Source organism: Festucalex cinctus, chromosome 7 (genome assembly GCF_051991245.1).
Source record: "Festucalex cinctus isolate MCC-2025b chromosome 7, RoL_Fcin_1.0, whole genome shotgun sequence".
Lineage (NCBI taxonomy): Eukaryota > Metazoa > Chordata > Actinopteri > Syngnathiformes > Syngnathidae > Festucalex > Festucalex cinctus.
This window is the reverse complement of record NC_135417.1, coordinates 8,884,387-8,896,614: the sequence shown is the minus strand read 5'-3', so window position 1 is coordinate 8,896,614 and position 12,228 is coordinate 8,884,387. Positions and strand designations below refer to the sequence as shown.

General features: G+C 43.3%; 1 protein-coding gene across 1 annotated transcript in view; it reads right to left on the bottom strand.

Annotated features, from left to right (window-relative positions):
* Window positions 1–10,922, bottom strand: part of erfl3 (Ets2 repressor factor like 3) — a 46,445-nt gene extending 35,523 nt beyond the window's left edge. The window contains exon 1 of the mRNA XM_077527442.1: window positions 10,242–10,922. Within this exon, the coding sequence (XP_077383568.1) occupies window positions 10,242–10,263 (22 nt within the window). The 5' untranslated portion in view covers window positions 10,264–10,922. The remainder of the gene's footprint in view (window positions 1–10,241) is intronic.
* Window positions 10,923–12,228: the final 1,306 nt, after the last annotated feature.

Here is a 12,228-nt window from a genome sequence, read left to right as displayed (position 1 = left end):
TCTCCGTTCTGTATAAAAAACCATGGACAAGGAATATGGAGGACGATGTCCACCCGGCAGTTTTCCGCCCTCCTAGATAAGAGCAGACCCGTAACTGAGGTGAGATGACAATATAACCACTATATTAGATAGCAAACAACCGTCTGGCGAGATCATTTCACGAAATTTTACGAGAATTATGAGATTTCGTGAGACGTGACATTATGAAACACTGTAAAAGGAAAGCCAACTATAGACTATAGTCAGTGAAATATTGTTATTACTCTAAAATTTTACATTTGAGGGAAACACAAGGACAAAAATGATTTTGACTGACAGGCCAACAAACTGTGATGTTAACAGACAATGTATCAGTGAGTAGAGTGAGGGCGTAAATCAAGACTGGACAAGACAAGACAAGGAAAAAGAAGGACACAACAACAACATGAAGCTGGAGCGAGGCGGAGCGCTGGAAAGAGGAGGAGGTTAATGGAAGAGGAGCCGCCACTGGGGTATTCCGGCACGGATTGGTGACACAGAAGTGATAGCGAGAGGCATCAGAGGATGGTGGGACGGGAAGGTCAATCGATGCTTAAAAAGGTTTCACTCCCCTACAGAGACGCGCGCGTGGGTGTGCGCGTGTGCGCAAACACCAGCGTTGCTTCCAAAACAACATCTCATGGCTCCATCTGCCATGGATAGTCAGATGCTAGCCATCATTTGGGATCATTTCAGGTAAACTTTGAGCAAATGTGGACTCCAAAAACACATTTCAGTGTTGCAAACAAATATTTGCAGTTCCACTGTCAAACTTTTAAGGCCATACTGTGTTAAGATGGAGCAAGGATTTCTGAAAGTCAACTGCTGTTTAAGTATGTTACCACAATACCTCAATCAAGACATTAAATCAGTCAAACTGAACATAGACGTCACAGTGGTGCATCATCACAGCCAGTTGTAACAGTCAAGCCGGCTTTTTATTCTTTAACTCGACTCATTAAAACGGTGCACACAAAAACACTTTAAATAGTTGTTGATGAATCGGTTATGTTGACGCTTGTAGGGGCGACCTTTGGGACAGCAACAACTGCTTTTAACAGGGTTTACCCCAGAAAACTTGCTAAGCCTGGTGTTTCCGAGAGAGGGAAACAAAATCGGGCTGGGAAAATATTCGTCAACGGCCCACATCTGCGGCTGACGATTGACCAACGCTTGAAATGTATTCGGAATTCGTTATGAGGGGTGGTGGGTAGGACGAGGTGAGGGCTGAGGTGGGGTAGTCGATATCAGACATGAAACGGCAAGCGTCAAAACGTATTCAGCGCTGTCCAGAGTCAGACTGGTGGCAGTGAATAGTTTAACCCACTCGACTCAGTGCCTACACAAGATTATCTGAATGGACGAATTTCAATGGTGGCCTAAAGATGCACTTTGGATACGGCAATTCCCCATTTCAGCTAGCTCTTTCTGATCTGAACGGGGACATGCCAATAAATCTACCGGCAGAAAGAAAGTAAATCAAAAATCAATTAGTAAACGTATCCCTAGTTTATATGAAGTACAGTTTGAGTATCAAAAATCTGGCTTCGGTTAGACCTAATGACGCAGTTGTGGCTGTCACGCCCACACTGCCCAGAGTGGAAACTCAGATCAGGTTCATCAAGCCAGATCGGGGTTTATCGTTCTACATCATACCACAGCAAAATGAACTAAACTGGACCCCTATCTTGGTGGAAATGCGGCTATAAATACAATTTTATTACCACACCGGACAGGCGGCATTTTTTTGGCATGTGGTTAGGACAGCATCTGCACCTGAACGTTCAAAAACATCCCAGCTGTTTTTGAGCTCACAACAAAGAGAACGCTGGCTTTGATTTCCAAAAGCCGCACGTACACACTTTTTCATCTTTTCATCAACAACCAGTCACGTTTTACCTTTGACACCGAAAGCTGCGCCTTTGAGAAGGCACAGCACGTTGAGCCGTGAGCTGTTGGCTCAAAGTTCAAACTGAGGGGACAAGTCTGAACACGCAGGTTAAGAGGAAAGGCTGAGAACAGTCCAAACGTGAGCTCGCATTCCTTACATGGGGCGGCGGGATGGGGAGGGAGACAAGGAAAAGTGAGTGGGTGAGGGGGGATAAAAGGAGGAGTGGGGGGTGACGAGAGAAAGTTTAACTTGGCGCCAGACGGCATTTCATTACCCCGACAGCCAAGCACACGTATACGCACAAAATGTTGCCACTATGCGAGCAGCGTGAAGTTTCTTTTAGTGACTTCCCATCGGCCAAAATTAGATTAGATATTTGTCCTACACATTCACACACGCACACACTCCCCTTCCCCCTTTCTTCTCTGGGCCAGCACAGAGGCAGATTCCCAGATAAAAATAGCCAGGGGAACTATTCAAACACCGCTGCCTTTCTGTAGGAGCGGACTTGAGGGGTTAGAGAGGGGTTAGGAGGACCACTCGCCGCCTTGACAGCCTGCGGACAGTAGGTCAGTATGATCACTGGCACATGCGTGCACGCACACGCACACACACGCATACTGTATATCCAGGGAGGCTCCAACTGCAGTGCACGCATTACTCTACATGCAATTGACAAGCGCTCCAGATGATGATAATCATCTGCTACATGTCACGGGTCAACAAGAATAATGATAAATAGGAGTGCCTTTTGCCTGTCGATCTCTGAATTCAAAGCAAATTCGGCAAGATGTTTATTAACTGTACAGTAAGTAGTTAACATTTAAGTAACTTTTTTATCAGCCATTCAATTATTGGCCAGAAGTTAACCACTGCATAAAAATCCATAAGCAGTGATTAACAGGCCATTGCTCCCCCAAATCATTGTGGACTTGCCTAAAGGTGTTTGTTGGTTTAGTGTAGGGCTGGTCTGGCATAAATCTCTTTGGAATCGATTATCCTATCGATTACACCCATGTTCTAGTCACTTCTCCAAGCAACCCCAGATACGCTTCACAGTTCACAGTATTGCCGTAAAACTTTAATTTTGACAATAAAGGATAAAAACAACCTCAACACCTGGGCTTAATCCATTGATGGCTAGATCCTTTTATTGCGTCCGTTCCATCCTCAGTAACAAATGTCCATGCTGGAAAACGGAGAACTGGTTCCAGACATCGCAAATTCTTTATTGTAGTTGCATTTTTGCTTCGACCAATTTTTGGGGTTGATGCCAACAGAGTTGGTTTACTGTCTTTCCCCAGCCCTAGTTTGGTGGACAGAAGACTTGAGGCAAGTACAAGGGGGTATTTGGTTTACGCTGGTAACCAACATAAAAGGCATTCTCAGGTATGAATAGTTTGGTTTGCACAACGGTGCAAGAATACATCATCACATGGCACAAGAATGCTTGCTTAGTTATTTGTTCTTAATGCAGTGCCGAGGTATCGATTCAGGAATCAGCAATCAGCAGATAAGTAAAATCAAATGACTTGTACTCAGGTGCAAAAAAAGAAAAAAAAAATACGACTGATTGGGACATCCAAATTTTCACCTGGTGTAAAAAAAATTTCATACGTCACCAGCCTTGGAATGGAAATCGCTTGTAAACCAAGGAAGGACCTCCCGCAGATTACAAAATGGAATTAGCTTGGCACGGCAGGAACTAGAATTTGTTCGCAGGTTTGCCAATGGAAAAGTGTCAATAGTGAGTGGAGTAGTGCCAGGAAAAATACACGGTGTGTACATGTACTTGTACCTTTGGGGAAAAACACACACGCACGCACATGCCTGCACACGCGCACACACACAACGCCAAAAGAAAACACTTGTGGAGTGAATGGCTGCAACTCAATTGGACTGTTTGCAGGAAATGTTTTGGTCATTCCTGCTTGTTTTAAATATGTCAGCTCTTTTGTCATTACTACACTTTTTATTCTGTTGTTCAGTAGTGCTGTTAAAAAAATTAAAAATTAAAATAAACCCAAAGAAAAAGCCAAGCCAAAGTGACAAAAACAAAAAATCTGTTATAATGTCAGAATTGTTGTTCGATTGTCCTTAACATTTTGTCTAGTTTCCAAACCGTACAATCTCAGAGGCACTTCAAATTGATTTCCCGACAACCAGGTTCTCTTTCGCCACATTTTATGTTCTCAAGGATACCAGACTGTTCCACTGCTCATTTGCCGCCTGGAATGCACGTGATCAAGTTCCCTGCTCGCTGAGCCCTTACCGTTATAACGATACCCTCAGCATGACCGGCATTATTGGGGCTAATCCAAAAAGATTAGGAGTATACATTACAACAGCGCCACAGTGGCCCGAGCTACTGTCGGTGGATTATGAGAACCCGGGGGCTCTGATGTCATTAGACATGGTGTCACAAACGCTAAGTGATGCGGCCATCTTGACAATATTGATTGTGAAGAAGCGGCAAGTCTCCAGGCCAGGTGATTGTCTTGTTTCCGTACACAATAAAAGTTCTCATCTGGAAGGATGGCAGGACTACAGTTACCTGATCTGTGTGTGTGCGCTTATGTGTGTGCCTGTGTGTGTGATAATGCTCAGATCAGTTTCAGTAGCACCGTGGTCACCTGTGATACACACCCACGCACACATACACACTTTGTTCACAAGTAATACCTTTCACACGCACTCCCTCATGCATGTCACAGCTGCCCAGCCAGAAAAGCATCACCTCCTTTGTGTACACACTCCATATACTTTTACAAAAACACGCCGCTGTGCACCTCACACCGAGTCAGCTCCGCGACAATGCCGCCACGTAAAACCCCCGTGTTGCATTACGTACACGTACGCCCACACCGATGCGCGCGCACGCACAAACACAGGCAGCTGCAGTTTAATCTTACAGCATGCTCATAAGAAATGTCAGACTGATTAATAACTTTCTCTGTGCAACATTTAAGACTGTACATAGAAGTAGCGCGAAACTCAAGCTTGTAGTCACTAGAGAAACTGGATGCCATACAGTCTACTGGAAGGCTAATGGCCAGAAATTTATGTTGTCAGATCAACTTTAACACTGTGATGGGCGCTGATGGTAAATTCAAATTTATTGTCATCTTAAGAGACTGCGTATGTAGATGCTGCTGTTTTGGTGAGCAAGGGAATTAATATGGACTGTACGTGTGTGAACAATAGAGTTGATCACAGTTAACACTTTTTTTTTCTTTTTTTTTTGCCAGATGAGAAAGTGTATGAGTTGATTTGTCTTCAACTACTAACCCAATGACTTAATAATTGGCGGTACGCCTGCACCTCATCCGTCCACTATTTCCGAGAACACAGCATGCTGTATTCCTATTGTTTCCAAGAGGCAACAGGAATACATCTGTGTGCAAACGCATGCCTCCTGCGATTCAACTGTGAGTGGGTTCTGGAACGGCTCGCGGAGATACCGACTGTTGTGTTTCCCCTCATGCGTAATGCAACACAGCCGGCAACTATTAACCTTCTAAGCAGGAATGTGGGAGGTCCAAGAATTCCAATAAAAAAAAGCGGCACCGAGTGTGTGTGCTATTACTCACATGTATGTGTTCGCCAAAAGTTATCAGTCAACAGCACCGTCCCCGCACAGACATGCCCAGGCAGCCGATTAGCAGCCAGTAACTAATATAGTCAATATGGGCTGGCGCTATGTTTGTAATCAATGATGTGATCACAGACCAGGCCCGAGGACACGTTCAGCTCTGCTGCACAGCAAACTTTTCAATGGACATCTTCACTTTGCAGCCATTTGGTCCAGCATGAAAAGATAATCCATAAGACTTCCAATAAGCAGATGGGAGGTTAATGTGGTTTCCGTCAAGGGTAACGCCACCTTGTTGGTCATTGGGTCCAGCACCACCCACCACCCTCACTCACCCCCCAATGGTCCTGATGGTCAAGGGCGACTAATAGCAGGGAGGTCCATTAGTGTCGACTGGCCGAGCACATTGTTCCCTTTGGTCACATTCCTGGCTAAATACAGACATTTCCACAACTATCCCCACCGACCCCCCAGCCTCTCTTCCAGAAGTCATTTGTCAACTTACTACAACATGTGGATTTTGTTTCAAACTTGTTTTGGTATTGGTCTGTATTTTAAGAGCGTTTTTGCCCAATGAAAACTTTATGAAAAAATGTATCTTGAAATGAAGTCCCTTTTGCATTTAACTATCGTTAAATGGCCCCGGGGAGCTGTGGCTCACTTCAGTCTGTATGGCGCGGGCTGCGGTCACTGTGGGCCGGCGGTCTATGGGATGGCATTCCTCCCTGTGGTGGTTGGCAGTCATCGCTCTCAGTGTGGATGAACTCCTCCTGGGTGCCTTTCCTCACAGGGTTCTTCTGTGCCCCACCATGTTGTGGTTTGCGTGCGTGTCTCTGGGTACGATCATGGGGATATGAGGGGGAGGGATGGCTTTTTCTTTTTATTGTATTATGGATGTTTTAATTGTTCAGCACGTTGAGTTGCATTTGAATTTATGAAAGGTGTCGATTGATTGATTGATTGACCCGCACACCAGGCAATTGACCCTTGCACATGCACCAACTTGCTGCAAAAGGAAAAACGGCGACCCCGTGGTTTCTATACACGGATTTTCGCTGAGCACAGTCTGGCCCGGTCCCTGCCCCCCGTGAATAGCCGGGGGGGCCATTATAAATACTGTATTGTAGAGGTGAAACGATTCATCGATTTATCAACACTTAATCAATGACCAAATGAATCAAAAATTATTTTTGATAATAAATGAGAAATGGACACACTTCTTAAATTTAAAATTGTCCAAATCATCAGAATTTCAGGTTATCAACTGTAAATAATTTCAGACTTCAGAATGTTTATTTGTGTTGAATCAAAATAAAACACTTGCTTTTACTTTTTGGGAAAAAAAATCCACATTTTTGCTTATTTTTCAAAATGTTATGGACCTAACCAGCAAATGAAACATAATTAAATTATATTTCTACATTTTCTGCACTGTCAATTTGAAATAATGTCCTGTTTTTGTTTTGTTTTTTTATTAGTAAAGGGATGGAAATTAAAGTGTTTAAAAAAAAAAAAATCGACAGATTAAACGTTTGTTAAAATAGTCATTAACAGTATTAACTAGTTTCCTGTTGAGTTGAGTTAATGCCACTTGTCATTCTTATGTTGGCAACAGTTTGACCCAGGAATTATTTTCCTTTCTTTCACCCAAGATTGGTGAAGATTATATCTTAGTTTAGAAGAACGCAAATTTACTTAGGCTAGTAGTATCACAGACTACCGTAACTAAACTTCCATAAAGAAAACGTTATTGAAACTAGCGCTCCAGGCGTTTGTATTACAATTCCATAAAACACGTGCTTTTTGTGTACGATAGAATGAGATAAAAAACACAAGATGTCACCCCTCGGGCCTTTTTGCGTGTTCCTCGCTGCTGATCAAACAGAAGATAAGCATTTTTCTTAAAAGACGCCATCTATTTTAGCCGTGTTGGCCGAGCCCGATCGCAGAAGGGCTTCCCGGCCCGTAAATCCGGCAATAAAACTGTATCTGGATAATAGGTGGTAGTGTTTTTTTTGTTTGTTTGTTTTTTTGCTGCGGTCAGCAATGTGAGCAGGATTGTACACATCATCACTGCGGTCACCAAGCCCTTCCCTTAATGCTACACCTCGAGGCGCACTTGTGCTTTGCATTAAAGGTGATGGTTAACTGTTGAATGATGGCAATTAGTCGGGGATGCCCACTCTTCACCACGCGGGCGGCACACTACGCGCCACTCGGCACCATTACCAGGACAATGAGAGGTCCCTGGCCCCCACGAGCCCTCGCACAATCAGCCTCGGGGGTCTCCCCCCCGACCCCCACCCCCCACTCCCACCATTGTCCCACGCTCACCACACACACAATGGCCACTCCAGAGCCAGGGGTCCAGCTACTATGCAATTCCACCGCACAAAGACGCGCACCAGTCCTTATCCCACCAGAAGGAGGAGGGAAATGAGGATGGAGTGTGTAGTCGGGATCAAGCCTGACGAATACAGTAGGCTAGATTTAATTACATGTGCGCCTATACACAGGACAGGGGACACTCTTTCCGACGAGGCAGGGGCCATTTCAATTGTTTTTCCTAAGTCCTGTCCTGTCAATGGCAGAAGAGTCAGCCAAGGCCAACTAAATGCTGTGCAATGTTTAATATTTGTATGATTTATGTATTGTTGACTTCCACTGCCTGGAAAGTTTGCACTTGTGGAGAAACTTAATGATGTGCAGTTTGGGTGTCTGCGCAACCCAAGTCAGTTGTTTCATGCTTTTTGGAAGATGTCCAACAAGCAAATAAAGGCATGAAGTCCCAATAGGCAATTTGGAATTACAGGTTGACAACAACCTGCTGATTGGTTCATCTCTCAAACTGCATCAAAAGCCAATAAAGCCATTAGTGAAGTTTTCATTGTTAAAGTAAGCATCCAAAGTAAAGCAACAGTTGACGCAACAAGCGACATAATCATTCTCAAGGAGCTCACTCATTGGCGAGAAGGCAGGGGTGAAAGGTTAAAACTTGCGTTCTGATTGCAAACGCGGAGAACAGCAGGAGATCAGTGAGATCAGGGCAGGGCCAGATTAAATAGTTCAATAAATGCCGCTACAAAAGGTCAGATTTGTTGTTAGGCAATGCCTCCCAGACACATCCACATGGGATTAATCAATTAAGCGACCTGAAGATATGAAACTTTGACATGTGATGAGATTAGATACGAAAATTGTAACTATTTGTTTAGGAACCATAGGGAATAAATAATGCCTTCCAGAGCTAAACACTTGCAACTGTAAAATACTACTTACTGTACAAAGGCTTTGTGAGGTTTTTTTTGTTGTTGTTGAAAAATTGAATTAAAATATGAATTAAGCTTTAGCTTTCTTTCTTTCTTGAAAAAAAAAAAAAAGTAGGAATGTTCAATAGCACTTTACTTAAGACCATGCATTTTTATGCTTTATAAAACATTTATGTCTGAATTTTGGGAGGCTTGGAACGGATTAGAGCATTTACATGGAAAATGCGCTGCTAATTACAACATTTCCTACTTAAGAACTTTCTTCCACAACCAATTAATTTCATAAGTAGAGGTACCACTGTATTAGTTTCTGAAGCATCACAAGTACACAGTTGGGAGTAAAACTCCTTCTTGCTATAATAACACAGACAGAAATTAAAGAGAAAAAGGACACTTTTGACATTTACAGGACAGATGACACACACACACATACAGACATGCACATTACGCTGCATACATCAGACCCATAAACACAATCAATATTTAGTAGCTTCCCAGAAGGCCACACTAACTTAGAGTTCCTTGTAATAAAAGGTCTACAAGTTCACGATGGGGATGTCCTGGTAGCCTCGTCTTGCTGCAAGGGGGTGTGTGTGTGAGCGTGTAGGAATGTGGAGGGCCAGGGGCGGGAGGGCGAACCATGGGTGCAGCGGGAGGGGAGGCAGGAGGGGACATGGTGGTGGGGGGAAGGGACCAGAAAGTGGTCCCACTACTCTAGAGAGAAATGTGTAAAATATAATATGTATGCGTTGCCACAAAGAACATGCATGTAATACGTACTATTCCACCACCTGAAAGGACTTTCATAGAAGCAGAGTCAATTTAGTGGGATGAGGCAAAGTTTATTAGTAGAACTCACACATAATAAACTTGCACTACTTGGCACAAATGCTCACACTTCCTCTTTTACTTTCTGAAGGGGTTAGGATTTGTTTTGGCAAGAAGAAACTTATGCAAGTATTTCAGGAATTAGACCAACACACATACAGGCAACATACTGTTTAAAAAAAAAAAAAAAAAAAAAAAAAACTCAGCTGACTATTGCTAAGTCACATTGCTTGACTAGGTTAATATCAGGCTGTACACCTGGAGCGATTTAATCACCAGCAGGAAGACAACAACACTATCCACTTCCTTGCCAAAATAGTAAAATAATAAACACTGTACTAAATGTGTAGTAGCGTTCTTGACAAGAAGCAAACTGTTGCGTGGTTGAAATCAACAGGTTTGTGTTTGTCATGCTGCATATCATGATCAAAATAAAACAATATATATTATTTAGAAATGTAGAAATGAAAAGGGAAAATAGCAGAAATAACATCAGTATCCGTTTATTATTGATTGTTTTGTTGTATTGTAAAAAAAATAAAATAAAAATAAAAACTATTTTAGATTTGTATGGTTCACAATATAACATGGAGGGGAGGTCAACTTGATGAACAAACCATAAGAGTGGAAAAAGTACACTTACCGTTGTCTCCGGGGGTCTTCATTTTGTCCCGTAAAAGTTGGCGAAACTCCGCCGACTGAAGTGCGACTCTCTCCGCCACCTCCTTGCCCCGCTTGGTGGGGGGGAAGAACTTTATTAGCCTCTCTCCGAGCCCGACCGAGGGGGGCTCGCTCTCCGGCGAGCGAAGCGACTCGGGTCCGGTAGTTCCCGGCGGTGCTTCTCAAAGTTGTTCTCTCGACAACAAGCCAGTCAAAAAAAAAAAAAAGGCGGTCGAAGCGAGCTGAAAAGCGCTTTCACTCTTCCAGGAACTTGTTTGGCGAACTCTCCAGCGAGCGCTTACTCCGCCTCGACCGCATCTTCGTCGCCGTTCGACATGTCTCCGAGCTTTGACGTGACTTCTCCGCGTGAGGACGTCTATCTTGTCGGACTTTTTTTTTTTTTTTTCCCTCCTCAGTTGCCCGCCCGCTTCTCCGACGCTCACGCCACTCGCGGCACTCTTCTTCTTCTTCTTCCGACTCCTTCGTCCCGCCCCCTCCCTTATTCTTCTTCTTCGTCTTCTACCCTCTCGCCTCGCTCTGTCCTCTGGGTGTCGTGTTTCGCCTCCCTCGCTTCCGCGCGAAGCCCGCCCACAGTGACTGGGAGTTGGGGAAGGAGGAGAGGCGGAGGGCGGAGGGGTACGTAACCTGGCGGAGGGGTACGTAACGTGCCCAATCACTACCCCCCACACCCCATCCCCATCCTCTCTCTCTCTCTCTCTCTCTCTCTCTCTCTCTCTCTCTCTCTCTCTCTCTCTCTCTCTCTCTCTCTCTCTCTCTCTCTCTCTCTCTCTCTCTCTCTCTCTCTCTCTCTCTCTCTCTCTCTCTCTCGCTTTCAGTGCGGTCAAGTACGCCGTTGCCATGGACACATGGCCAAGCGCGCCGACGTGATGACGTCACATCAGACGTAGGGGCTCGCATTGACGTCAGTCACGCCCCAGGTTTGTGACAGCACAAGAGGACTCCAACGTGCCAGGACGGTTATATTGATTGAAATATTAGTTATGAGTAATGCAGCTGTCGCTTCAGGGTATAAATCCACTTAAAAATATGCAAATAAAGTGTTTTGACAGATATTGATTGAGTTCAAATAGAAAATTGGGGGGAGGGGGGGGGGGGGGGTGTTGTTTTGGTGTAAAAAGAAAAAAAGAGCAAAATATTAAACATATCCTTCCATTTTCGTGACTACTTATTCTCCCCAAGGATCGCGGGGGGCGCTAGAACCTATTGCAGCTGGCTTTGGGCAGTAGGTGGGTTAAAATATTAAAAACACATTTACTAAAATGTATTCATTCCATTAATTTAACTGAACAATTAAAATGATAAAAGTACGAGATTTTAAAAAATGCTTTTTTAAAATAATCTGAAAAAAAATGTTTGCCCGGTTTATAAGTAACAATCACATTTGTGTTAAATATGGAATACGTTTCTTAAAATTAATTGATACACTAAATTAGACTGAGTAATTCAATTCAACTAAAATATTTGGCAAATAAAATAAAATTAATTGAACTGTTATACTGAAGTGTACGGCAAAATAAATTCAGCTGGTTAAACTGAATGATTCCTTTAAATTGAAATAATCAAAATACTAAATTGTAAATTATATTTAACATTTTAAAAGGTCAATAAAAAAAATTGTACGGTATTTGTTTACTCGGGTTAAAAGATGAAAATCTTAATTGTTTTTAAAATGAATACAAAAAGCCTATGAGAACATGTGAAATTTATTTGGTCTTAATCAGAGGCACTTTAAATGTCGGCAGGTGTTTATTTGACATGAGTTTGAATGTGATTGGTTCATTCTGAACGCAACCACATTCTCATGTATTTCTGTCATAAAAAAATCTTGCCTTTGAAACAGGATATGTTATATCTACTGTACAGTATATGACCTTTAACTTGGAAGTAGCAAAAAGCCTGTTAATAAACTTATCAAGTGCTTCGAGGGGGCAGAGAGGCATCCGGTCATG